At 55.0% G+C, this 27,689-nt stretch overlaps 1 protein-coding gene across 13 annotated transcripts; it reads left to right on the top strand.

Moving 5' to 3' along the window:
* Positions 1 to 12: 12 nt before the first annotated feature.
* LOC129476769 (uncharacterized) lies at positions 13 to 27,525 on the top strand. 13 transcript variants are annotated; one of them, XR_010119778.1, is made up of 7 exons: positions 4,056 to 4,481; positions 5,103 to 5,186; positions 5,947 to 7,928; positions 9,426 to 11,380; positions 16,314 to 16,510; positions 19,708 to 22,440; positions 23,202 to 27,525. XR_010119778.1 is itself a non-coding variant. In XM_063635401.1 (5 exons), exon 4 carries the CDS (start codon positions 10,401 to 10,403, stop codon positions 11,373 to 11,375), a length of 975 nt encoding a protein of 324 aa, XP_063491471.1. In that variant the 5' UTR covers positions 4,056 to 4,481; positions 5,103 to 5,186; positions 5,947 to 7,928; positions 9,426 to 10,400; the 3' UTR covers positions 11,376 to 11,380; positions 12,848 to 12,888. The 13 variants fall into 13 exon arrangements, 10 of the variants coding, with proteins under 10 accessions (XP_063491468.1, XP_063491471.1, XP_063491472.1 ...); XR_010119777.1 differs by having other exon boundaries at positions 16,314 to 18,906; XR_010119779.1 differs by lacking the exon at positions 16,314 to 16,510.
* Positions 27,526 to 27,689: the final 164 nt, after the last annotated feature.

Below are 27,689 nucleotides of genomic sequence, written 5' to 3'. Positions count from 1 at the left end.
ACCCGGGTCACCTCGGTGCCACCCATGTCTGCCCCAGGGCAGGCGGACCCACGGCCCTCCACGCCCTCCCTCGCTCGCGTCCTGCCCGGCTGCCGCTGTTCGCATCCTCTCGGTAACTCCGTGGGGTCCCGCCCATTCGGGCGACTGCCCAGGCTGCAGCCCGCCAGCTAATCTCGGCTATCTTTCCTCACTCAGTTCTTCGCCTCCACCAGCTTCGGCTCTTTTCGTCACCCCTCTTTACTCCTCGTTCCTCTCCGTCACTTTCCGTCATCTACGATTAGGCTCGGCCTGCTGCATCTTCTCTCATCTGTGTTGCGCTCTGACAAATTTCGTGAATCTTCGTCACTGTCCGTCAGTTTCCGTTACTTTCCGTCAATTCTCGCCACTTTCCGTCCCTCTCCGTCGCCCTTCAGCTGCGCTTGGCTCTTCTCCGTCGGCCATCGTCTACTTTCGTCACTCTCCGTCACTCTGCGGCAGCTCCCCACCCCACACTGCATGGAGAAAGCCTCAGGGAGTTTTCCTACCCTTAGACCTTTTCCGTCACTCTCCGATCCTGCTGTCTCTTCAGTCCCTGGTTATTTCTGGTCTGCCCGTGACTCTGTCCTCCTCCCTTCACTCCTGGAAGAGTGGCCTGGTCTCTCCTGAGAGGCCTCTCCCCTCTACCCGGCCTGACTGATGGTGGTGAGCGGGTCTCGGGGTGATCCCGAGGGGAGGAGCGGGGGTCTGGGGGTGGCCCCGAGAGGGTCCCGAGGGAAGGAGCGGAGGGAGGGTCTGGAGGTGGCCCCGTGGGGGTCCCGACAGGAGGATCGCGGGTCTGGGGGTGGCGCCGAGGGAAGGAGCGGTCTGGTGTGATCCTGAGGACAGGAACAGGGCGTCTGGGGGTCCAGAGGGGAGGAGCAGGGGGGTCTGGGTGTGGGTTTCAGGGGTGGAGCATGGGGTCTCCCTGTGGTCCGGAGGATGGAGAGGGGGTCTGGGGTTGGTCCCGAGGGGAGGAGCGGGGGGTCTCGGTTTGGTTTTCAGGGGTGGAGCATGGGGTCTCCCCGTGGTCTGGAGGGTGGAGCAGGGGGTCTGGGGTGGTACTTATCGGCGGGACAGGGCTATTTCTCTTTTTGGTCCGGTTCCCATCTGCTGAGCTGGGGGTCCTTGCGATCCTGACAGGTGGGGCAGAATGGGAGGGTCAAGGCGAGGGGAAGGAAGGAATGGCGGCCTGGTCCCAAGGGGGCAGGAAAGGGTTTGTGGTTCAGTTCTGATGTGCGACCCATCCATAGGAGAATGGACACCTCTGACTCTCCCATGCCTGGCCAGTGGAAGGGCCCAGTAGCTGCCTTCCCTGGCTGTCCTTGAGGCTCACTGGAGGATACTTTTTCATTCTGGCAAATTTTTAAAAATTATTCTATAGATCTCAGTGAGTTCAAAGCTGCCTGTGTGCAAGCATAGTTCCATTCTTTGCCTACATTCCACTCTAGTCGGCTGAAAGGAAATGGTAATATAGCTGGAAAAGGTATCCTGGGGTGATTAGAGGATTTTACATTTCATCTCAGAAAGGGATATTGACTGGACGCCAGAACTTCTAGATCCTCTTGAATTTCAAAAAATACTTCCAGGCCTGGACAATATCGGGAGGCCTCATCTCTACAAAATAAAAATTAAGAAATTAGCCGGGTGCGGTGGCACACTCCTGTAGTCCCACCTACTCTGGAGGCTGAGACTGGAAGATCACTTGAGCTATGGCGGCCGAGGCTGCAGTCCGCTGTGACCATGCCACTGCACTCCAGCCTGGGTGACAGAGCAACACCCTGAAAAAAAAAGGAGGGAAGCCGGGCGCGGTGGCTCACGCTTGTAATCCCAGCACTTTGGGAGGCCGAGGCGGGCGGATCACGAGGTCAGGAGATCGAGACCACGGTGAAACCCCGTCTCCACTAAAAATACAAAAAATTAGCCAGGCGTGGTGGCGGGCGCCTGTAGTCCCAGCTACTCGGAGAGGCTGAGGCAGGAGAATGGCCTGAACCCGGGAAGCGGAGCTTGCAGTGAGCCGAGATTGCGCCACTGCACTCCAGCCTGGGCGACAGAGCGAGACTCCGTCTCAAAAAAAAAAAAAAAAAAAAAGGAGGGAAGGAAGGAGGGAGGGGAGGGGGAGGGGGGGAGGGGGGGACGGAGGGAGGGAGGGATGCAGGAAAGAATGAAGAAAGAAAGAAAATGGCTTAAGCTAAGAGAGCTGTGTGTGGTCCCCAGCTCCCACCCCCAGCAAGGGGCCGGCAAACCCACGGAGGGGCAGGTTGTCTTGACGTGGAGCCACAGGGACGGGGGGACCTGAACTGTAGGGGTTAGGATTAGGGTTAGGGTTAGGCTTTGAGGTTTCGGGTTATAGAATCTAAATGGGTTTGGTCCTGGGAAAATTCCAGGTCTGGGCTTTGTGGTTGGGGGTTGGTCTCAGGTGAGTTGCGACAGGTTTACAGTGTTTGCAAGGTATGTACAGATTCATATGGTGCTATTGCTTGAATGTGTTCTCAGGATTTCATGGTTTGGCAATTTTTTTTCTTCTTTTTTTAGATAGTGTCTCACTCTGTCATCTATCACCCAGGCTAGAGTGCAATGGTGCGATCTCGGCTCACTGCAACCTCTGCCTCCCAGGTTCAAGCGATTCTCGCACCTCAGCCTCCCGGTAGCTGGCATTGTAGCACGACAAGCCACAGAAATATTCCTCAGACACCGGGTTAAAGAAAGAAGGGCTTTCTTCGGCCAGGAGGGTCAGCACCCTTGCGTCTTAAGAGCCGAGCTCCCCGAAAAAGGAATTCCTGGGCCTTTTAAGGGTTTACGACTCTAAGAGGTTCACATGAAAGGGTCGTGATAGATGGAGCAAGCGTGGGGAATGTGACTGAGGGCTACATGCATCAGATAACAGTACAGAAAGTTTTTCAGTGCTTCCTCATACAGTGTCGGGAATTTACAGATAACACAAATAGTTTACGTCTGGGGCTAATATTATTATTTTAACCACCAGGGCCGGGTGGTGGTGCCAAGGTCGTCCAGCTATTTATCTTACTTCTCTCTTTTTTTTTTTTTTTTTTAGCTTTTTGCTTTCTCCCTTTTTCCCTGTTTTATAAACTAAGGAAGGATGTGGGGAAGGGAACGGCAGGAGGAGAAGTGGTGGTCTCCTTCCTTAGGATTACAGGCACTGGGCTTCATTCCTTGCTAATTTTTCTTTTTGTTTTGTATTTTTAGTAGAGATGGGGTTTCAGCATGTTGGCCAGGCTGGTCTTGAACTCCTGGCCTCAGGTGATCGCCCGCCTCTGCCTCTGAAAGTGCTGGAATTAAAAGCACAAGCCACGGCGCCCAGCCATGTGTTGGCAATTTAATCCCCAAATTCATGTCCTGATTGGAGATGTGGCCTTTGGGAGGTAATTAGGATTAAATAAGGTCATCAGGGTGGGTGGCTTTGTATGATGAGGAAGAGAGACTTGAGCGGACACGCACTTTTGCCCTCCTCCCTCGCCGGCACTCTCGCTCTCCCCTCCCCTGCCATGTGCAGCCCTCCCCAGCCACCAGAACTCGCCCTCCCCTCCCGGCCATGAGTGGACAGGGACTCCCGTCCTCCCGCCATGTGCCGCCCTCCACTGGGCGGAGATGCTCTGGGCCATGTGCTGCTTGGGGTCCAGGGGCCGCGAGTCTCCGCTGCTCGTCGGACTCGTGGGCCTGGGCGCTGGGTGGGGCCGTGGGGTGGGCGTCAGGGGCCAGGCTGGGCGCCGAGGTCTGCAAAGGGGCGGAGACGACGGGCTTGGGCTCCCCGCAGAGGCTGCCAGGGGGCGGCGGTGCACCTCCCACCCGGGTCACCTCGGTGCCACCGATGCCTGCCTCAGGGCAGGCGGACCCACGGCCGTCCACGCCCTCCCTCGCTCGCGTCCTGCCCGGCTGCCGCTGTTCGCATCCTCTCGGTAACTCCGTGGGGTCCCGCCCATTCGGGCGACTGCCCAGGCTGCAGCCCGCCAGCTAATCTCGGCTATCTTTCCTCACTCAGTTCTTCGCCTCCACCAGCTTCGGCTCTTTTCGTCACCCCTCTTTAATCCTCGTTCCTCTCCGTCACTTTCCGTCATCTCCGATTAGGCTCGGCCTGCTGCATCTCCTTTCCTCTGTGTCGCTCTCTGACAAATTTCGTGAATCTTCGTCATTGTCCGTCAGTTTCCGTCAGTTCTCGCCACTTTCCGTCACTCTCCGCCGCCCTTCAGCTCCGCTCGGCTGTTCTCCGTCAGGCATCGTCTACTTTCGTCACTCTCCGGCTGCTCCCTACCCCACACTGCATGGAGAAAGCCGCAGGGACTTTTCCTGCCCTTAGACCTTTTCCGTCACTCTCCAATCCTGCTGTCTCTTCAGTCCCGGGTTATTTCTGGTCTGCCCGTGACTCTGTCCTCCTCCCTTCACTCCTGGAAGAGTGGCCTGATCTCTCCTGAGAGGCCTCTCCCCTCTACCCGGCCTGACTGATGGTGGTGAGCGGGTCTCGCGGTGATCCCGAGGGGAGGAGCGGGGGTCTCGGGGTGGTCCCCAGAGCGTCCCGAGGGAAGGAGCGGAGGGAGGGTCTGGAGGTGGCCCCGTGGGGGTTCCGACAGGAGGATCAGGGGTCTGGGGGTGGCGCCGAGGGAAGGAGCGGTCTGGTGTGATCCTGAGGACAGGAACAGGGCGTCTGGGGGTCCGGAGGGGAGGAGCAGGGTCTGGGTGTGGTTGTCACGGGTGGAGCATGGGGTCTCCCTGTGGTCTGGAGGGTGGAGCAGGGGGTCTGGGGGTGGTACTTATGGACGGGACAGGGCTATTTGTCTTTTTGGTCCGGTTCCCATCTGCTGAGCTGGGGGTCCTTGTGATCCTGACAGGTGGGGCAGGATGGGAGGGTCAAGGTGAGGGGAAGGAAGGAGTGGCGGCTTCGTCCCAAGGGGGCAGGAAAGGGTTTGTGGTTCAGTTCTGATGTGCGACCCATCCATAGCAGAATGGACACCTCTGACTCTCCCATTCCTGGCCAGTGGCAGGGCCCAGTAGCTGCCTTCCCTGGCTGTCCTCGAGGCTCACTGGAAATACTTTTTGTTCATTGTGGCAAATTTTTAAAAATTCTTCTATAGATCTCAATGAGTTGAAAGCTGCCTCTGTGCCGGCATAATTCCGTTCTTTGCCTACATTCCACTCTACTCGGCTGAAAGGAAATGGTAATATAGCTGGAAAAGGTATCCTGGGGTCATTAGAGGATTTTACACTTCGTCTTAGAAAGGGATATTGACAGGAGGCCAGAACTTCTAGATCCTCTTGAATTTCAGGAAATACTTCCAAGCCTGGACCATATCAGGAGTCCTCATCTCTCCAAAATAAAAATTAAGAAATTAGCCGCTTGCGGTGGCACACTCCTGTAGTCCCACCTACTCTGGAGGCTGAGACTGGAAGATCACTTGAGCTATGGCGGCCGAGGCTGCAGTCAGCTGTGATCATGCCACTGCACTCCTGCCTGGGTGAAAGAGCAAGACCCTGAAAAAAAAAGGAATGGAAGGAAGGAGGGAGGGGAGGGGGGGGAGGAGGGAGGGAGGGATGCAGGAAAGAATGAAGAAAGAAAGAAAATGGCTTAAGCTGAGAGAGCTGTGTGTGGTCCCTAGCTCCCACCCCCACCAAGGGGCCTGCAAACCCAAGGAGGGGCAGGTTGTCTTGACGTGGAGCCACAGGGACGGGGGGACCTGAACTGTAGGGGTTAGGATTAGGGTTAGGGTTAGGCTTTGAGGTTTCGGGTCACAGAATATAGATGGGTTTGGTCCTGGGAAAATTCCAGGTCTGGGCTTTGTGGTTGGGGGTTGGTCTCAGGTGAGATGTGACAGGTTTACAGTGTTTGCAAGGTATGTACAGATTCGTACGGTGCTATTCCTTGAATGTGTTCTCCAGATTTCGTGTTTCGGCAATTTTTTTTTTTTTTTTTTTTTTCAGATAGTGTCTCACTCTGTCATCTATCACCCAGGCTGGAGTGCAATGGTGCGATCTCGGCTCACTGCAACCTCTGCCTCCCAGGTTCAAGCGATTCTCGCACCTCAGCCTCCCGGTAGCTGGCATTGTAGCAGGACAAGCCACAGAAATATTCCTCAGACACCGGGTTAAAGAAAGAAGGGCTTTCTTCGGCCAGGAGGGTCAGCACCCTTGCGTCTTAAGACCCGAGCTCCCCGAAAAAGGAATTCCTGGGCCTTTTAAGGGTTTATGACTCTAAGAGGTTCACATGAAAGGGTCGTGATAGATGGAGCAAGCGTGGGGAATGTGACTGAGGGCTACATGCATCAGATAACAGTACAGAAAGTTTTTCAGTGCTTCCTCATACAGTGTCTGGAATTTGCAGATAACACAAATAGTTTACGTCTGGGGCTAATATTATTATTATTATTTTAACCTCCAGGGCCGGGTGGTGGTGCCAAGGTCGTCCAGCTATTTATCTTACTTCGGGGTTTTTTTTTTTTTTAGCTTTTTGCTTACTCCTTTTTTCCCTGTTTTATAAACTAAGGAAGGGGTGTGGGGAAGGGAAGGGCAGCAGGAGAAGTGGTGGTCTCCTTCCTTAGGATTACAGGCACTGGGCTTCATTCCTTGCTAATTTTTTTTTTGTGTGTATTTTTAGTAGAGATGTGGTTTCACCATGTTGGCCAGGCTGGTCTTGAACTCCTGGCCTCAGGTGGTCGCCCGCCTTGGCCTCTGAAAGTGCTGGGTTTAAAAGCACAAGGCAGGGTGCCCAGCCATGTGTTGGCAATTTAATCCCCAAATTCATGTCCTGATTGGAGATGTGGCCTTTGGGAGGTAATTAGGATGAGATAAGGTCATCAGGGTGGGTCCCCAGTCATGGGACTCGTGGCTTTATATGATGAGGAAGAGAGACTGGAGCGGACACGCACTCTTGCCCTCTCCTCCCTCGCCGGCACTCTCGCTCTCCCCTCCCCTGCCATGTGCAGCCCTCCCCAGCCACCAGAACTCGCCCTCCCTTCCCCGGCCATGAGTGGACACGGACTCCCGTCCTCCCGCCATGTGCCGCCCTCCACTGGGCGGGGATGCTCTGGGCCATGTGCTGCTTGGGGTCCAGGGGCCGCGAGCCTCCGCTGCTCCTCGGCCTCGTGGGCCTGGGCGCTGGGTGGGGCCGCGGGTGCGCCTCAGGGGCCAGGCTGGGCGCCGAGGTCTGCAGAGGGGCGGAGAAGACGGGCTTGGGCTCCGCGCAGAGGCTGCCAGGGGGCGGCGGTGCACCTTCCACCCGGGTCACCTCGGTGCCACCCATGCCTGCCCCAGGGTAGGCGGACCCACGGCCCTCCACGCCCTCCCTCGCTCGCGTCCTGCCCGGCTGCCGCTGTTCGCATCCTCTCGGTAACTCCGTGGGGTCCCGCCCATTCGGGCGACTGCCCAGGCTGCAGCCCGCCAGCTAATCTCGGCTATCTTCGCACACTCAGTTCTTCGCCTCCACCAGCTTCGGCTCTTTTCGTCACCTCTCTTTACTCCTCGTTCCTCTCCGTCACTTTCCGTCATCTCCGATTAGGCTTGGCCCGCTGCATCTCACCATTTTGCTTTCCTCTTTGTCGCTCTCTGATAAATTTCGTGAATCTTCGTCACTATCCGTTAGTCTCCGTCACTTTCCGTCAATTCTCGCCACTTTCCGTCACTCTCCACCGCCCTTTAGCTCCGGTCGGCTTTTCTCCGCCAGGCATCGTCTACTTTCGTCACTCTCCGTCACTCTCCGGCTGCTCCCTACCCCGCACTCCATGGAGAAAGCCTCAGGGACTTTTCCTGCCCTTAGTCCTTTTCCGTCACTCTCCGATCCTGCTGTCTCTTCAGTCTCTGGTTATTTCTGGTCTGCCCGTGACTCTGTCCTCCTCCCTTCACTCCCTGGAGAGTGGCCTGGTCTCTCCTGAGAGGCCTCTCCCCACTACCCGGCCTGACTGATGGTGGTGAGTGGGTCTCGGGGTGATCCCGAGGGGAGGAGCGGGCGTCTGGGGGTGGCCCCGAGAGGGTCCCGAGAGAAGGAGCGGTGGGAGGGTCTGGGGTGGTTCCGAGGTGTGGAGCGGGGATGGGGTCTCGAGGTGGCCCCGAGGGGAGGATCGGGGGTCTGGGGGTGGCTCCAGAGGGAAGGAGGGGTCTGGTGTGGTCCTGAGGACAGGAGCTGGGGTCTGGGGTGGTCCCGAGGGGAGGAGCAGGGGGTCTGGGTGTAGGTTTCAGGGGTGGAGCATGGGGTCTCCCTGTGGTCTGGAGGGTGGAGCAGGAGGTCTGGGGGTTGTACTTATGGACGGGACAGGGCTATTTCTCTTTTTGGTCCGGTTCCCATCTGCTGAGCTGGGGGTCCTTGTGATCCTGACAGGTGGGGCAGGATGGGAGGGTCAAGGCGAGGGGAAGGAAGGAGTGGCGGCCTGGTCCCAGGGGGGTAGGAAAGAGGTTCACGGTTCAGTTCTGATGTGCGACCCATCCATAGGAGAACGGACACCTCTGACTCTCCCATTCCTGGCCAGTGGCAGGGCCCAGTAGCTGCCTTCCCTGGCTGACCTCAAGGCTCACTGGAGGATACTTTTTTCATTCTGGCAATTTTTAAAAAATTCTTTTATCGATCTCAGAGAGTTCAAAGGTGCCCGTGTGCAGGCATAGGTCCGTTCTTTGCCTACGTTCCACTCTAGTCCGCTGAAAGGAAATGGTAATATAGCTGGAAAAGGCATCCTGGGGTCATTAGAGGATTTTACATTTCATCTTAGAAAGGGATATTGACAGGAGGCCAGAATTTCTACATCCTCTTGAATTTCAAAAAATACTTCCAAGCCTGGACAATATCGGGAGGCCTCATCTCTACAAAATAAAAATTAAGAAATTAGCCGGGTGCGGTGGCACACTCCTGTAGTCCCACCTACTCTGGAGGCTGAGGCGGGAAGATCACTTGAGCTATGGCGGCCGAGGCTGCAGTCAGCTGTGATCATGCCACTGCACTCCAGCCTGGGTGACAGAGCAACACCCTGAAAGAAAAGGGAGGGAAGGAAGGAGGGAGGGGAGGTTGAGGGGGGGACGGAGGGAGGGAGGGATGCAGGAAAGAAGGAAGAAAGAAAGAAAATGGCTTAAGCTAAGAGAGCTGTGTGTGGTCCCCAGCTCCCACCCCCACCAAGGGGCCTGCAAACCCACGGAGGGGCAGGTTGTCTTGACGTGGAGCCACAGGGACGGGGGGACCTGAACTGTAGGGGTTAGGATTAGGGTTAGAGTTAGGCTTTGAGGTTTCGGGTCACAGAATCTAGATGGGTTTGGTCCTGGGAAAATTCCAGTTCTGGGCTCTGTGGTTGGGGGTTGGTCTCAGGTGAGATAAGACAGGTTTACAGTGTTTGCAAGGTATGTACAGATTCGTACGGTGCTATTCCTCGAATGTGTTCTCCAGATTTCATGTTTCGGCAATTTTTTTTCTTTTTTTTTTTTAGATGGTGTCTCCCTCTGTCATCTATCACCCAGGCTGGAGTGCAGTGGTGCGATCTCGGCTCACTGCAACCTCTGCCTCCCAGGTTCAAGCGATTCTCGCACCTCAGCCTCCCGGTAGCTGGCATTGTAGCAGGACAAGCCACAGAAATATTCCTCAGACACCGGGTTAAAGAAAGAAGGGCTTTCTTCGGCCAGGAGGGTCAGCACCCTTGCGTCTTAAGACCCGAGCTCCCCGAAAAAGGAATTCCTGGGCCTTTTAAGGGTTTATGACTCTAAGAGGTTCACATGAAAGGGTCGTGATAGATGGAGCAAGCGTGGGGAATGTGACTGAGGGCTACATGCATCAGATTACAGTACAGAAAGTTTTTCAGTGCTTCCTCATACAGTGTCTGGAATTTACAGATAACACAAATAGTTTACGTCTGGGGCTAATATTATTATTATTATTTTAACCTCCAGGGCCGGGTGGTGGTGCCAAGGTCGTCCAGCTATTTATCTTACTTCTGGGTTTTTTTTTTTTTTAGCTTTTTGCTTTCTCCTTTTTTCCCTGTTTTATAAACTAAGGAAGGAGTGTGGGAAAGGGAAGGGCAGCAGGAGAAGTGGTGGTCTCCTTCCTTAGGATTACAGGCACCGGGCTTCATTCGTGGCTAATTTTGTTTTTTTTTGTATTTTTAGTAGAGATGGGGGTTTCACCATGTTGGCCAGGCTGGTCTTGAACTCCTGACCTCAGGTGATCGTCGGCCTCGGCCTCTGAAAGTGCTGGGATTAAAAGCACAAGCCATGGCGCCCAGCCATGTGTTGGCAATTTAATCCCCAAATTCATGTCCTGATTGGAGATGTGGACCTTGGCAGGTAATTAGAATTAAATAAGGTCATCAGGGTGGGTGGCTTTATATGATGAGGAAGAGAGACTGGAGCAGACACGCACGCTTACCCTCTCCTCCCTCGCCGGCACTCTCGCTCTCCCCTCCCCTGCCATGTGCAGCCCTCCCCAGCCACCAGAACTCGCCCTCCCCTCCCCGGCCATGAGTGGACATGGACTCCCGTCCTCCTGCCATGTGCCGCCCTCCACTGGGCGGGGATGCTCTGGGCCATGTGGTGCTTGGGGTCCAGGGGCCGCGAGCCTCTGCTGCTCCTTGGACTCGTGGGCCCGGGCGCTGGGTGGGAACGCGGGTGCGCGTCAGGGGCAAGGCTGGGCGCCGAGGTCTGCAAAGGGGCGGAGACGACGAGCTTGGGCTCCCCGCAGAGGCTGCCAGGGGGCGGCGGTGCACCTCCCACCCGGGTCACCTCGGTGCCACCCATGCCTGCATCAGGGCAGGCGGACCCACGGCCCTCCACGCCCTCCCTCGCTCGCGTCCTGCCCGGCTGCCGCTGTTCGCATCCTCTCGGTAACTCCGTGGGGTCCCGCCCATTCGGGCGACTGCCCAGGCTGCAGCCCGCCAGCTAATCTCGGCTATCTTTCCTCACTCAGTTCTTCGCCTCCACAAGCTTCGGCTCTTTTCGTCACCCCTCTTTACTCCTCGTTCCTCTCCGTCACTTTCCGTCATCTACGATTAGGCTCGGCCTGCTGCATCTTCTCTCATCTGTGTTGCGCTCTGACAAATTTCGTGAATCTTCGTCACTGTCCGTCAGTTTCCGTTACTTTCCGTCAATTCTCGCCACTTTCCGTCGCTCTCCGCCGCCCTTTAGCTCCGCTCGGCTCATCTCCGTCGGGCATCGTCTACTTTCGTCACTCTCCGTCACTCTCCGGCTGCTCCCTACCCCGCACTCCATGGAGAAAGCCTCAGGGAGTTTTCCTACCCTTAGACCTTTTCCGACACTCTCCGATCCTGCTGTCTCTTCAGTCCCTGGTTATTTGTGGTCTGCCCGTGACTCTGTCCTCCTCCCTTCACTCCTGGGAGAGTGGCCTGGTCTCTCCTGAGAGGCCTCTCCCCTCTACCCGGCCTGACTGATGGTGGTGAGCGGGTCTCGGGGTGATCCCGAGGGGAGGAGCGGGGGTCTGGGGGTGGTCCCGAGAGGGTCCCGAGGGAAGGAGCGGAGGGAGGGTCTGGAGGTGGCCCCGTGGGGATCCCGACAGGAGGATCGGGGGTCTGGGAGTGGCGCCGAGGAAAGGAGCGGTGTGGTGTGATCCTGAGGACAGGAACAGGGCTCTGGGGGTCCGGAGGGGAGGATTAGGGGTCTGGGTGTGGTTGTCACGGGTGGAGCATGGGGTCTCCCCGTGGTCTGGAGGGTGGAGCAGGGGGTCTGGGGGTTGTACTTATGGACGGGACAGGGCTATTTCTCTTTTTGGTCCGGTTCCCATCTGCTGAGCTGGGGGTCCTTGTGATCCTGACAGGTGGGGCAGCATGGGAGGGTCAAGGTGAGGGGAAGGAAAGAGTGGCGTCTTCGTCGCAAGGGGGCAGGAAAGGGTTTGTGGTTCAGTTCTGATGTGCGACCCATCCATAGCAGAATGGACACCTCTGACTCTCCCATTTCTGGCCAGTGGCAGGGCCCAGTAGCTGCCTTCCCTGGCTGTCCTCGAGGCTCACTGGAAATACTTTTTGTTCATTGTGGCAAATTTTTAAAAATTCTTCTATAGATCTCAATGAGTTGAAAGCTGCCTCTGTGCCGGCATAGTTCCGTTCTTTGCCTACATTCCACTCTACTCGGCTGAAAGGAAATGGTAATATAGGTGGAAAATGTTTCCTGGGGTCATTAGAGGATTTTACACTTCGTCTTAGAAAGGGATATGGACAGGAGGCCAGAACTTCTAGATCCTCTTGAATTTCAAAATATACTTCCAAGCCTAGACCATATCAGGAGTCCTCATCTCTCCAAAATAAAAATTAAGAAATTAGCCGGGTGCGGTGGCACACTCCTGTAGTCCCACCTACTCTGGAGGCTGAGACTGGAAGATCACTTGAGCTATGGCGGCCGAGGCTGCAGTCAGCTGTGATCATGCCACTGCACTCCTGCCTGGGTGAAAGAGCAAGACCCTGAAAAAAAAAGGGATGGAAGGAAGGAGGGAGGGGAGGGGGGGAGGAGGGAGGGAGGGATGCAGGAAAGAAGGAAGAAAGAAAGAAAGTGGCTTAAGCTAAGAGAGCTGTGTGTGGTCCCCAGCTCCCACCCCCACCAAGGGGCCTCTAAACCCACGGAGGCGCAGGTTGTCTTGACGTGGAGCCACAGGGACGGGGGGACCTGAACTGTAGGGGTTAGGATTAGGGTTAGGGTTAGGCTTTGAGGTTTCGGGTCACAGAATCTAGATGGGTTTGGTCCTGGGAAAATTCCAGGTCTGGGCTTTGTGGTTGGGGGTTGGTCTCAGGTGAGATGCGACAGGTTTACAGTGTTTGCAAGGTATGTACAGATTCGTACGGTGCTATTCCTTGAATGTGTTCTCCAGATTTCATGTTTTTGCAATTTTTTTTCTTTTCTTTTTTTTTTTGAGATGGTGTCTCGCTCTGTCATCTATCACCGAGGCTGGAGTGCAATAGTGCGATCTCGGCTCACTGCAACCTCTGCCTCCCAGGTTCAAGCGATTCTCGCACCTCAGCCTCCCGGTAGCTGGCATTGTAGCAGGACAAGCCGCAGACAAAATTCCTCAGACACCGGGTTAAAGAAGTCAGGGCTTTATTCGCCCGGGAGTGTCGGCACCGTTGCCTCTTAAGAACCGAGCTCCCCGAAAAAGAAATTCCTGGCCCTTTTAAGTACTTACGACTCTAATGGGTTCACCTGAAAGGGTCGTGATAGATGGAGCAATCGTGGGGAACGTGACTGAGGGCTACATGCAGCAGATAACAGTAGAGAAAGTTTTTCAGTGCTTCCTCATACAGTGTCTGGAATTTACACATAACACAAGTAGTTTAGGTCAGGAGTTAATATTATTATTATGTTTAACCACCATGGCCGGGTGGTGGCATGATGTTCGTCTAGCTATTTATCTGACTTCTATTTTTTTTTTTTTTTTTTTTTTTTAGCTTTTTTGCTTTCTCCCTTTTTCCGTTTTATAAACTAAGGAAGGGGTGTGTGGAAGGGAAGGGCAGCAGGAGAAGTGATGGTCTCCTTCCTTACGATTACAGGCACCGGGCTTCATTCCTTGCTAATTTTTTTTTTTTTTTTTGTATTTTTAGTAGAGATGGGGGTTTCACCATGTTGGCCAGGCTGGTCTTGAACTCCTGACCTCAGGTGATCGTCGGCCTCGGCCTCTGAAAGTGCTGGGATTAAAAGCACAAGGCACGGCGCCCAGCCATGTGTTGGCAATTTAATCTCCAAATTCATGTCTTGATTGGAGATGTGGCCTTTGGGAGGTAATTAGGATTAGATAAGGTCATTAGGGTGGGTCCCAGTCATGGGACTCGTGGCTTTATATGATGAGGAAGAGAGACTGGAGCGGACACGCACTCTTGCCCTCTCCTCCCTTGGCGGCACTCTCGCTCTCCCCTCCCCTGCCATGTGCAGCCCTCCATTGGGCTGTGATGCTCTAGGTCTCCCCAGCCACCAGAACTCGCCCTCCCCTCCCCGGCCATGAGTGGACACGGACTCCCGCCATGTGCCGCCCTCCACTGGGCGGGGATGCTCTGGGCCATGTGCTGCTTGGGGTCCAGGGCCCGCGACTCGTGGGCCTGGGCGCTGGGTGGGGCCGCGGGTGCGCGTCGGGGGCCAGGCTGGGCGCCCAGGTCTGCTAAGGGGCGGAGAAGACCGGCTTGGGCTCCGCGCAGAGGCTGCCAGGGGGCGGCGGTGCACCTCCCACCCGGGTCACCTCGGTGCCACCCATGCCTGCCTCAGGGCAGGCGGACCCACGGCCCTCCACGCCCTCCCTCACTCTCGTCCCGCCCGGCTGCCGCTGTTCGCATCCTCTCGGTAACTCCGTGGGGTCCCGCCCATTCGGGCGACTGCCCAGGCTGCAGCCCACCAGCTAATCTCGGCTATCTTTCCTCACTCAGTTCTTCGCCTCCACCAGCTTCGGCTCTTTTCGTCACCCCTCTTTACTCCTCGTTCCTCTCCGTCACTTTCCGTCATCTCCGATTAGGCTCGGCCTGCTGCATCTCCTTTCCTCTGTGTCGCGCTCTGACAAATTTCGTGAATCTTCGTCACTGTCCGCAGTTTCCGTTACTTTCCGTCAATTCTCGCCACTTTCCGTCGCTCTCCACCGCCCTTTACCTCCGCTCGGCTCTTCTCCGCCAGGCATCGTCTACTTTCGTCACTCTCCGGTGCTCCGTACCCCACACTCCGGGTGGAGAAAGCCTCAGGGACTTTTCCTGCCCTTAGACCTTTTCCGTCACTCTCCGATCCTGCTGTCTCTTCAGTCCCTGGTTATTTCTGGTCTGCCCGTGACTCTGTCCTCCTCCCTTCACTCCTGGGAGAGTGGCCTGGTCTCTCCTGAGAGGCCTCTCCCCACTACCCGGCCTGACTGATGGTGGTGAGCGGGTCTCGGGGTGATCTCGAGGGGAGGATCGGGAGGAGGGTCTGGAGGTGGCCCCGTGGGGGTCCCGACGGGAGGATCGGGGGTCTGGGGGTGGCGCCAAGGGAAGGAGCGGTCTGGTGTGGTCCTGAGGACAGGAGCAGGGGTCTCGGTTTGGTTTTCAGGGGTGGAGCATGGGGTCTCCCCGTGGTCTGGAGGGTGGAGCAGGGGGTCTGGGGTTGTACTTATGGACGGGACAGGGCTATTTCTCTTTTTGGTCCGGTTTCCATCTGCTGAGCTGGGGGTCCTTGCGATCCTGACAGGTGGGGCAGCATGGGAGGGTCAAGGTGACGGGAAGGAAGGAGTGGCGGCCTGGTCCCAAGGGGGCAGGAAAGGGTTTGTGCTTCAGTTCTGATGTGTGACCCATCCATAGGAGAATGGACACCTCTGACTCTCCCATTCCTGGCCAGTGGCAGGGCCCAGTAGCTGCCTTCCCTGGCTGTCCTTGAGGCTCACTGGAGGATACTTTTTTCATTCTGGCAATTTTTAAAAAATTCTTTTATAGATCTCAGTGAGTTCAAAGGTGCCCGTGTGCAGGCATAGGTCCGTTCTTTGCCTACGCTCCACTCTAGTCGGCTGAAAGGAAATGGTAATATAGCTGGAAAAGGCATCCTGGGGTCATTAGAGGATTTTACATTTCATCTTAGAAAGGGATATTGACAGGAGGCCAGAATTTCTACATCCTCTTGAATTTCAAAAAATACTTCCAAGCCTGGACAATATCGGGAGGCCTCATCTCTACAAAATAAAAATTAAGAAATTAGCCGGGTGCGGTGGCAGACTCCTGTAGTCCCACCTACTCTGGAGGCTGAGGCGGGAAGATCACTTGAGCTATGGCGGCCGAGGCTGCAGTCAGCTGTGATCATGCCACTGCACTCCAGCCTGGGTGACAGAGCAACACCCTGAAAGAAAAAAGGGAGGGAGGGAGGGAGGAAGGAAGGAAGGAAGGAAGGAAGGAAGGAAATGGCTTAAGCTCAGAGAGCTGTGTGAGGCCCCCAGCTCCCATCCCCCAGCAAGGGGCCTGCAAACCCACGGAGGGACAGGTTGTCTTGAGCTGGAGCCACAGGGATGGGGGGACCTCAACTGTAGGGGTTAGGATTAGGGTTAGGCTTTGAGGTTTCAGTTTATAGAATCTAGATGGGTTTGGTCCTGGGAAAATTCCAGGTCTGGGTTTTGTGGTTGGGGGTTGGTCTCAGGTGAGATACAGCAGGTTTACAGGGTTAACGTTAGGGTTAGGGTTAGGGTTAGGCTTTCAGGTTTTGGGTTATAGAATATAGATGGGTTTGGTCCGGGGAAAATTCCAGGTCTGGGTTTTGTGGTTGGGGGTTGGTCTCAGGTGAGATGCAGCAGGTTTAAAGTGTTTGCAAGGTGTGTACAGACTCGTATGGTGCTATTGCTTGAATGTGTTCTCCGGATTTCATGTTTTGGCTATTTTTTTCCTTCTTTTTCTTAGATAGTGCCTCGCTCTGTCATCTATCACCCAGGCTGGAGTGCAATGGTGCGATCTCGGCTCACTGGAACCTCTGCCTCCCAGGTTCAAGCGAGTCTCGCACCTCAGCCTCCCGGTAGCTGGCATTGTAGCAGGACAAGCCACAGAAATATTCCTCAGACACCGGGTTAAAGAAAGAAGGGCTTTCTTCGGCCAGGAGGGTCAGCACCCTTGCGTCTTAAGAGCCGAGCTCTCCGAAAAAGGAATTCCTGGGCCTTTTAAGGGTTTACGACTCTAAGAGGTTCACATGAAAGGGTCGTGATAGATGGAGCAAGCGTGGGGAATGTGACTGAGGGCTACATCCATCAGATAACAGTACAGAAAGTTTTTCAGTGCTTCCTCATAGAGTGTCTGGAATTTACAGATAACACAAATAGTTTAGGTCGGGGCTAATATTATTATTATTATTTTAACCTCCAGGGCCGGGTGGTGGTGCCAAGGTCGTCCAGCTATTTATCTTACTTCTGGGTTTTTTTTTTTTTTTTTTTTAGCTTTTTGCTTACTCCTTTTTTCCCTGTTTTATAAACTAAGGAAGGGGTGTGGGGAAGGGAAGGGCAGCAGGAGAAGTGATGGTCTCCTTCCTTAGGATTACAGGCACTGGGCTTCATTCCTTGCTAATTTTTTTTTTGTGTGTATTTTTAGTAGAGATGGGGTTTCAGCATGTTGGCCAGGCTGGTCTTGAACTCCTGGCCTCAGGTGATCGCCCGCCTTGGCCTCTGAAACTGCTGGAATTAAAAGCACAAGGCACGGCGCCCAGCCATGTGTTGGCAATTTAATCCCCAAATTAATGTCCTGATTGGAGATGTGGCCCTTGGCAGGTAATTAGGATTAAATAAGGTCATCAGGGTGGGTGGCTTTATATGATGAGGAAGAGAGACTGGAGCGGACACGCACTCTTGCCCTCTCCTCCCTCGCCGGCACTCTCGCTCTCCCCTCCCCTGCCATGTGCAGCCCTCCCCAGCCACCAGAACTCGCCCTCCCTTCCCCGGCCATGAGTGGACACGGACTCCCGTCCTCCCGCTCTCCCGCCATGTGCCGCCCTCCACTGGGCAGGGATGCTCTGGGCCACGTGCTGCTTGGGGTCCAGGGGCAGCGAGCCTCCGCCGTTCCTTGGACTTGTGGGCCCGGGCGCTGGGTGGGGCCGCGGGTGCGCGTCAGGGGCCAGGCTGGGCGCCGAGGTCTGCAAAGGGGCGGAGACGACGGGCTTGGGCTCCCCGCAGAGGCTGCCAGGGGACGGCGGTGCACCTCCCACCCTGGTCACCTCGGTGCCACCCATGCCTGCCCCAGGGCAGGCGGACCCACGGCCCTCCACTCCCCCCCTCGCTCGCGTCCTGCCCGGCTGCCGCTGTTCGCATCCTCTCGGTAACTCCGTGGGCTCCCGCCCATTCGGGCGACTGCCTAGGCTGCAGCCCACCAGCTAATCTCGGCTATCTTTCCTCACTCAGTTCTTCGCCTCCACAACCTTCGGCTCTTTTCGTCACCCCTCTTTACTCCTCGTTCCTCTCCGTCACTTTCCGTCATCTCGGATTAGGCTCGGCCTGCTGCATCTCCTTTCCTCTGTGTCGCGCACTGACAAATTTCGTGAATCTTCGTCACTGTCCGTCAGTTTCCGTTACTTTCCTTCAATTCTCGCCAATTTCCGTCGCTCTCCGCCGCCCTTTACCTCCGCTCGGCTCTTCTCCGTCAGGCATCGTCTACTTTCGTCACTCTCCGGTGCTCCCTACCCCACACTCCGGGTGGAGAAAGCCTCAGGGACTTTTCCTGCCCTTAGACCTTTTCCGTCACTCTCCGATCCTGCTGTCTCTTCAGTCCCTGGTTATTTGTGGTCTGCCCGTGACTCTGTCCTCCTCCCTTCACTCCTGGGAGAGTGGCCTGGTCTCTCCTGAGAGGCCTCTCCCCACTACCCGGCCTGACAGATGGTGGTGAGCGGGTCTCGGGGTGATCTCGAAGGGAGGATCGGGAGGAGGGTCTGGAGGTGGCCCCGTGGGGGTCCCGACAGGAGGATCGGGGGTCTGGGGGTGGCGCCAAGTGAAGGAGCGGTCTGGTGTGGTCCTGAGGACAGGAGCAGGGGTCTCGGTTTGGTTTTCAGGGGTGGAGCATGGGGTCTCTCCGTGGTCTGGAGGGTGGAGCAGGGGGTCTGGGGGTGGTACTTATGGACGGGACAGGGCTATTTCTCTTTTTGGTCCGGTTCCCATCTGCTGAGCTGGGGGTCCTTGTGATCCTGACAGGTGGGGCAGAATGGGAGGGTCAAGGCGAGGGGAAGGAAGGAGTGGCGGCCTGGTCCCAGGGGGGTAGGAAAGAGGTTCACGGTTCAGTTCTGATGTGCGACCCATCCATAGGAGAACGGACACCTCTGACTCTCCCATTCCTGGGCAGTGGCAGGGCCCAGTAGCTGCCTTCCCTGGCTGTCCTCGAGGCTCACTGGAGGATACTTTTTGTTCATTGTGGCAAATTTTTAAAAATTCTTCTGTAGATGTCAATGAGTTGAAAGCTGCCTCTGTGCAGGCATAGGTCCGTTCTTTGCCTACATTCCACTCTACTCGGCTGAAAGGAAATGGTAATATAGCTGGAATAGGTATCCTGGGGTCATTAGAGGATTTTACACTTCGTCTTAGAAAGGGATATCGACAGGAGGCCAGAACTTCTAGATCCTCTTGAATTTCAAGAAATACCTCCAAGCCTGGACCATATCAGGAGTCCTCATCTCTCCAAAATAAAAATTAAGAAATTAGCCGGGTGCGATAGCCCACTCCTATAATCCCATCTACTCTGGAGGCTGAGGCGGGAAGATCACTTGAGCTACAGTGGCCGAGGCTGCAGTCAGCTGTGATCATGCCACTGCACTCCAGCCTGGGTGACAGAGCAAGACCCTGAAAGAAAAAAAAAGGGAGGGAGGGAAGGAGGGAAGTAAGGGAGGGAGGGAGGGAGGAAAGAAGGAAGAAAGAAGGAAGGAAGGAAGGAAGGAAGGAAGGAAGGAAGGAAATGGCTTAAGCTCAGAGAGCTGTGTGTGGCCCCCAGCTCCCACCCCCACGAAGGGGCCTGCAAACCCACGGAGGGGCAGATTGTCTTGAGCTGGAGCCACAGGGACGGGGGGACTTCAACTGTCGGGGTTAGGGTTAGGGTTAGGGTTAGGGTTAGGGTTAGGGTTATGCTTTGAGGTTTCGGTTTATAGAATCTAGATGGGTTCGGTCCTGGGAAAATTCCAGGTCTGGGTTTTGTGGTTGGGGGTTGTTCTCAGGTGAGATGCAGCAGGTTAACAGTGTTTGCAAGGTATGTACAGATTCTTATGGTGCTATTGCTTGAATGTGTTCTCCAGATTTCATGTGTTGGCAATTTTTGTCTTTTTTTTTTTTTTTAGATGGTGTCTCACTCTGTCATCTATCACCCAGGCTGGAGTGCAATGGTGTGATCTCGGCTCACTGCAATCTCTGCCTCCCAGGTTCAACCTCAGCCTCCCGGTAGCTGGCATTGTAGCAGGACAAGCCACAGAAAAATTCCTCAGACACTGGATTAAAGAAAGAAGGGCTTACTTCGGCCAGGAGCGTCAGCACCCTTGTGTCTTAAGAGCCGAGCTCCCTGAAAAAGAAATTCCTGACCCTTTTAAGGGTTTACGACTCTAAGAGGTTCATGTGAAAGGGTCGTGATAGATCGAGCAAGCGTGGGGAATGTGACTGAGGGCTACATGCATCAGATAACAGTACAGAAAGTTTTTCAGTGCTTCCTCATACAGTGTCTGGAATTTACGGATAACACAAATAGTTTACGTCTGGGGCTAATATTATTATTTTAACCACCAGGGCCGGGTGGTGGTGCCAAGGTCGTCCAGTTATTTATCTTACTTCTCTCTTTTTTTTTTTTTTTTTAGCTTTTTGCTTTCTCCCTTTTTCCCTGTTTTATAAACTAAGGAAGGATGTGGGGAAGGGAAGGGCAGCAGGAGAAGTGGTGGTCTCCTTCCTTAGAATTACAGGCACCGGGCTTCATTCCTTGCTAATTTTTTTTTTTTTTTTGTATTTTTAGTAGAGATAGGGTTTCACCATGTTGGCCAGGCTGGTCTTGAACTCCTGGCCTCATGTGATCGCCCGCCTCGGCCTCTGAAAGTGCTGGGATTAAAAGCACAAGGCATGGTGCCCAGCCATGTGTTGGCAATTTAATCCCCAAATTCATGTCCTGATTGGAGATGTGGCCCTTGGCAGGTAATTAGGATTAAATAAGGTCATCAGGGTGGGTGGCTTTATATGATGAGGAAGAGAGACTGGAGCGGACACGCACTCTTGCCCTCCTGCCTCGCCGGCACTCTCGCTCTCCCCTCCCCTGCCATGTGCAGCCCTCCCCAACCACCAGAACTCGCCCTCCCCTTCCCGGCCGTGAGTGGACACGGACTCCCGCCCTCCCGCCATGTGCCGCCCTCCACTGGGCGGGGATGCTCTGGGCCACGTGCTGCTTGGGGTCCAGGGCCCGCGACTCGTGGGCCTGGGTGCTGGGTGGGGCCGCGGGTGCGCGTCAGGGGCCAGGCTGGGCGCCGAGGTCTGCAAAGGGGCGGAGAAGACGGGCTTGTGCTCCGCGCAGAGGCTGCCAGGGGGCGGCGGTGCACCTCCCACCCGGGTCACCTCGGTGCCACCCATGCCGGCCTCAGGGCAGGCGGACCCACGGCCCTCCACGCCCTCCCTCGCTCGCGTCCTGCCCGGCTGCCGCTGTTCGCATCCTCTCGGTAACTCCGTGGGGTCCCGCCCATTCGGGCGACTGCCCAGGCTGCAGCCCGCCAGCTAATCTCGGCTATCTTTCCTCACTCAGTTCTTCGCCTCCACCAGCTTCGGCTCTTTTCGTCACCCCTCTTTACTCCTCGTTCCTCTCCGTCACTTTCCGTCATCTCCGATTAGGCTTGGCCTGCTGCATCTCACCATTTTGCTTTCCTCTTCGTCGCTCTCTGATAAATTTCGTGAATCTTCGTCACTATCCGTTAGTCTCCGTCACTTTCCGTCAATTCTCGCCACTTTCCGTCACTCTCCACCGCCCTTTAGCTCCGCTCGGCTTTTCTCCGTCAGGCATCGTCTACTTTCGTCACTCTCCGTCACTCTCCGGCTGCTCCCTACCCCGCACTCCATGGAGAAAGCCGCAGGGACTTTTCCTGCCCTTAGTCCTTTTCCGTCACTCTCCGATCCTGCTGTCTCTTCAGTCCCCGGTTATTTCTGGTCTGCCCGTGACTCTGTCCTCCTCCCTTCACTCCAGGGAGAGTGGCCTGGTCTCTCCTGAGAGGCCTCTCCCCTCTACCCGGCCTGACTGATGGTGGTGAGCGGGTCTCGGGGTGATACCGAGGGGAGGAGCGGGGGTCTGGGGGTGGTCCTGAGAGGGTCCCGAGGGGAGGATCGGGAGGAGGGTCTGGAGGTGGCCCCGTGGGGGTCCCGACAAGAGGATCGGGGGTCTGGGGGTGGCGCCGAGGGAAGGAGCGGTCTGGTGTGATCCGGAGGACAGGAACAGGGCGTCTGGGGGTCCGGAGGGGAGGAGCGGGGGGTCTGGGTGTGGGTTTCAGGGGTGGAGTATGGGGTCTCCCTGTGGTCCGGAGGATGGAGAGAGGGTCTGGGGTTGGTCCCGAGGGGAGGAGCGGGGGGTCTCGGTTTGGTTTTCAGGGGTGGAGCATGGGGTCTCCCCGTGGTCTGGAGGGTGGAGCAGGGGGTCTGGGGTGGTACTTATGGGCGGGACAGGGCTATTTCTCTTTTTGGTCCGGTTCCCATCTGCTGAGCTGGGGGTCCTTGTGATCCTGACAGGTGGGGCAGCATGGGAGGGTCAAGGTGAGGGGAAGGAAGCAGTGACGGCCTGTTCCCAAAGGGAGTAGGAAAGAGGTTCATGGTTCAGTTCTGATGTGCGACCCATCCATAGGAGAATGGACACCTCTGACTCCCCCGTTCCTGGCCAGTGGCAGGGCCCAGTAGCTGCCTTCCCTGGCTGTCCTCGAGGCTCACTGGAAATACTTTTTCTTCATTGTGGCAAATTTTTAAAAATTCTTCTATAGATCTCAATGAGTTGAAAGCTGCCTCTGTGCCGGCATAGTTCCGTTCTTTGCCTACATTCCACTCTACTCGGCTGAAAGGAAATGGTAATATAGCTGGAAAAGGTATCCTGGGGTCATTAGAGGATTTTACACTTCGTCTTAGAAAGGGATATTGACAGGAGGCCAGAACTTCTAGATCTTCTTGAATTTCAAAAAATACTTCCAGGCCTGGACAATATCGGGAGGCCTCATCTCTACAAAATAAAAATTAAGAAATTAGCCGGGTGCGGTGGCACACTCCTGTAGTCCCACCTACTCTGGATGCTGAGACTGGAAGATCACTTGAGCTATGGCGGCCGAGGCTGCAGTCAGCTGTGATCATGCCACTGCACTCCTGCCTGGGTGAAAGAGCAAGACCCTGAAAAAAAAGGGAGGGAAGGAAGGAGGGAGGGGAGGGGGAGGGGGGGACGGAGGGAGGGAGGGATGCAGGAAAGAATGAAGAAAGAAAGAAAATGGCTTAAGCTAAGAGAGCTGTGTGTGGTCCCCAGCTCCCACCCCCAGCAAGGGGCCGGCAAACCCATGGAGGGGCAGGTTGTCTTGACGTGGAGCCACAGGGACGGGGGGACCTGAACTGTAGGGGTTAGGATTAGGGTTAGGGTTAGGCTTTGAGGTTTCGGGTTATAGAATCTAAATGGGTTTGGTCCTGGGAAAATTCCAGGTCTGGGCTTTGTGGTTGGGGGTTGGTCTCAGGTGAGATACGACAGGTTTACAGTGTTTGCAAGGTATGTACAGATTCATATGGTGCTATTGGTTGAATGTGTTCTCAGGATTTCATGGTTTGGCAATTTTTTTTCTTCTTTTTTTAGATAGTGTCTCACTCTGTCATCTATCACCCAGGCTGGACTGCAATGGTGCGATCTAGGCTCACTGCAACCTCTGCCTCCCAGGTTCAAGCGATTCTCCCACCTCAGCCTCCCAGTAGCTGGCATTGTAGCAGGACGAGCCACAGAAATATTCCTCAGACACCGGGTTAAAGAAAGAAGGGCTTTCTTCGGCCAGGAGGGTCAGCACCCTTGCGTCTTAAGAGCCGAGCTCCCCGAAAAAGGAATTCCTGGGCCTTTTAAGGGTTTACGACTCTAAGAGGTTCACATGAAAGGGTCGTGATAGATGGAGCAAGCGTGGGGAATGTGACTGATGGCTACATGCATCAGATTACAGTACAGAAAGTTTTTCAGTGCTTCCTCATACAGTGTCTGTAATTTACAGATAACACAAATAGTTTACGTCTGGGGCTAATATTATTATTTTAACCACCAGGGCCGGGTGGTGGTGCCAAGGTCGTCCAGCTATTTATCTTACTTCTGGTTTTTTTTTTTTTTTTTTTTAGCTTTTTGCTTTCTCCTTTTTTCCCTGTTTTATAAACTAAGGAAGGGGTGTGGGGAAGGGAAGGGCAGCAGGAGAAGTGGTGGTCTCCTTCCTTAGGATTACAGGCACCGGGCTTCATTCCTTGCTAATTTTTCTTTTTTTTTTTGTATTTTTAGTAGAGATGGGGTTTCACCATGTTGGCCAGGCTGGTCTTGAACTCCTGGCCACAGGTGATCGCCCGCCTTGGCCTCTGAAACTGCTGGAATTAAAAGCACAAGGCACGGCGCCCAGCCATGTGTTGGCAATTTAATCCCCAAATTCATGTCCTGATTGGAGATGTGGCCCTTGGCACGTCATTAGGATTAAATAAGGTCATCAGGGTGGGTGGCTTTGTATGATGAGGAAGAGAGACTGGAGCAGACACGCACTCTTGCCCTCTCCTCCCTCGCCCGCACTGTCGCTCTCCCCTCCCCTGCCATGTGCAGACCTCCCCAGCCACCAGAACTCGCCCTCCCCTCCCCGGCCATGAGTGGACACGGACTCCCGTCCTCCCGCCATGTGCCGCCCTCCACTGGGCGGGGATGCTCTGGGCCACGTGCTGCTTGGGGTCCAGGGGCCGCGAGCCTCCGCTGCTTCTCGGCCTCGTGGGCCCGGGCGCTGGGTGGGGCCGCGGGTGGGGGTCAGGGTCCAGGCTGGGCGCCGAGGTCTGCAAAGGGGCGGAGACGACGGGCTTGGGCTCCCCGCAGAGGCTGCCAGGGGGCGGCGGTGCACCTCCCACCCGGGTCACCTCGGTGCCACCCATGCCTGCATCAGGGCAGGCGGACCCACGGCCCTCCACGCCCTCCCTCGCTCGCGTCCTGCCCGGCTGCCGCTGTTCGCATCCTCTCGGTAACTCCGTGGGGTCCCGCCCATTCGGGCGACTGCCCAGGCTGCAGCTCACCAGCTAATCTCGGCTATCTTTCCTCACTCAGTTCTTCACCTCCACCAGCTTCGGCTCTTTTCGTCACCCCTCTTTGCTCCTCGTTCCTCTCCGTCACTTTCCGTCAACTCCGATTAGGCTCGGCCTGCTTCATCTCACCATTTCGCTTTCCTCTTTGTCGCTCTCTGATAAATTTCGTGACTCTTCGTCACTGTCCGTCAGTCCCCGTCACTTTCCGTCAATTCTCGCCACTTTCCGTCGCTCTCCGCCGCCCTTTAGCTCCGCTCGGCTCATCTCCGTCAGGCATCGTCTACTTTCGTCACTCTCCGTCACTCTCCGGCTGCTCCCTACCCCGCACTCCATGGAGAAAGCCTCAGGGACTTTTCCTGCCCTTAGTCCTTTTCCGTCACTCTCCGATCCTGCTGTCTCTTCAGTCCCCGGTTATTTCTGGTCTGCCCGTGACTCTGTCCTCCTCCCTTCACTCCTGGGTCTGGTCTCTCCTGAGAGGCCTCTCCCCACTACCCGGCCTGACTGATGGTGGTGAGCGGGTCTCGGGGTGATCCCGAGGGGAGGGGCGGGGGGAGGGTCTGGGGTGGTTCCAAGGTTTGGAGCGGGGATGGGGTCTGGAGGTGGCCCCGAGGGGAGGATCGGGGGTCTGGGGGTGGTCCTGAGGGAAGGAGCAGTCTGGTGTGGTCCGGAGGACAGGAGCCGGGGTTCTGGGGTGGTCCCGAGGGGAGGAGCAGGAGGTCCGGGGGTGGTTCTGAGGGGTGGAGCGGGGGTCCGGGGGTGGTTTTCCTCAGACACCGGGTTAAAGAAGGACGGGCTTTATTCGGCCAGGAATATCGTCACATTTGCGTCTTAAGAGCTGAGCTCCCCGAAAAGAAATTCCTGGCCCTTTTAAAGGTTTATTACTCTAAGGGGTTCACCTGAAAGGGTCGTGATAGATGGAGCAAGCGTGGGGAATGTGACTGGGGGCTACATGCATCAGATAACAGTACAGAAAGTTTTTCAGTGCTTCCTCATACAGTGTCTGGAATTTGTAGATAACACAAATAGTTTAGGTCAGGGGCTAATATTATTATTTTAACCTCCAGGGCCGGGTGGTGGTGCCAGGGTCGTCCAGCTATTTATCTTACTTCTGTTTTTTTTTTTTTTTTTAACTTTTTCTTTCTCCCTTTTTCCCTGTTTTGTAAACTAGAGAAGGGGTGTGGGGAAGGGAAGGGCAGCAGGAGAAGTGGTGGTCTCCTTCCTTAGGATTACAGGCACCGGGCCTCATTCCTGGCTAATTTTTTTTTTTGTATTTTTAGTAGAGTTGTGGTTTCACCATGTTGGCCAGGCTGGTCTTGGGCTCCTGGCCTCAGGTGATCACCCGCCTCGGCCTCTGAAAGTGCTGGGATTAAAAGCACAAGGCACGGTGCCCAGCCATGTATTGGCAATTTAATCCCCAAATTCATGTCCTGATTGGAGATGTGGCCTTGGTCGATAATTAGGATTAAATAAGGTCATCAGGGTGGGTCCCCTGTCATGGGCCTGGTGGTTTTAAAAGATGAGGAAGAGAGACTGGAGCGGACACGCACTCTTGCACTCCCCACCCTCGCCCACACAGTCTCGCTCTCTCCTCCCCGGGCGTGTGCCGCCCTCTGTTATGCTGTGATGCTCTGGGCCGTCCCAGCCACGAGAACTGGAAGGGTTACACTTCGTTTATGAAGCACTCTGTGGTATTCTGTCATAGCAACAGAAATGGGCTAAGATACATGGTTTATAGATTTTAGGTTTGGGGTTCTTAGGGTGTGGGTCGGAGTTCCAGGCAGGGGTTAAGGAATAGGGTTAGGGTTAGTTTTAGGGCGGTGGGGAGGCAATATAGGCTAAGGTCAGAATCAGATCCAGGGCCGGCTCAGAGCTTAGTATCCTGGAGGCACCTCGTTGTGTTGTACCCAAGCGAGTTACAGAAAACGCGACACTTTGAGACGAATTAAGAGTCCTTTATTTAGCTGGCGGACAAAAAGATGGCTAGCGCTCAAAATTCTCTCGGCCCGGCAGAAGGGGCTAGATTTTCTTTTATACTTTGGTTTAGAAAGGGGAGGGGGGGTCTAGTGAAAACAATTTTACAGAAGTAAAGTAGGCAAAAAGTTAAAAGGATAAATGGTTACAGGAAAGTAAACAGTTCCAGGTGCAGGGGCTTTAAGACTATTACAAGGTGATAGAGGCGGGGCTTTGGGTGTTATCAATCGGACGAATTCCTGGGAACTGTGGATATTGCTCACCACAGTATCTTATGGGCTAATTGCATTCTTGGATGTGTTGGGAGGCAGCTTGCACAAGTTAAGTCCTTGAGGAAGGGGCTGCCAGTGAAGGAGCCAAGATGGAGTCTGTCTGGCTCTCTTAGCTAAGGGAGAGTCCATTCAGGTGGGAACAAGGCTAGGTGATTAAAGGAAAGGGAGAGTCTAAAAACAGGGTGAGTAAAAATGAGGTTGGGCATTACTGTCGTACCCTCCATCGCCTCCTCCAGTCTGAAACGATTCCATAACTGGGAAAACGTCAGGCAAGGACTTCCTGGAATGTGTCCACTGCAACCACCAGGTTTTCCACTGTGTTCTTTACGCCCTGTAACCCTGTTATCTAGTTTTTCAGCAATCTTTATGTTCTTCACCAGCACTCTGAGTACGTGAAAAAGTCCAAGATGCTTCTTCAGGGGTGAATTTTGCTACTTTTTAAAGAAGACTCAAAAGGCACTTTTGCAACTCAAAGTCTTTCTTCAAGTGATGAAATGTGTTACCTACTTCACTCATTGCTGTGATGCATTTTCCAATTCTAGATCCCCTTGGTTTTTGTTGTTGTTTTTTTTCTGTGTGAACTCTGCGTCATTTACTCACTCTCAACAACAGAATAAAAGAAATTGGCCACCATATCATATTCGGAAGGACAATCATGGCCACGAGACACAAAGGACTCCCAGCCCTCAGCCCAGGCCCCCCTCACACATGCAGGCATCATGGCACTGTGCCTGAACTAGCCATGCACACGGCGGGGCCCCCACGCTGGGAGACCCCTGAACTGTGCCTAAATGGGC

This window comes from Symphalangus syndactylus, chromosome Y, assembly GCF_028878055.3.
Source record: "Symphalangus syndactylus isolate Jambi chromosome Y, NHGRI_mSymSyn1-v2.1_pri, whole genome shotgun sequence".
In the NCBI taxonomy this organism is placed as follows: domain Eukaryota; kingdom Metazoa; phylum Chordata; class Mammalia; order Primates; family Hylobatidae; genus Symphalangus; species Symphalangus syndactylus.
The sequence above is the reverse complement of the archived record's forward strand: the minus strand, read 5'-3'. Positions and strand labels throughout refer to the sequence as shown.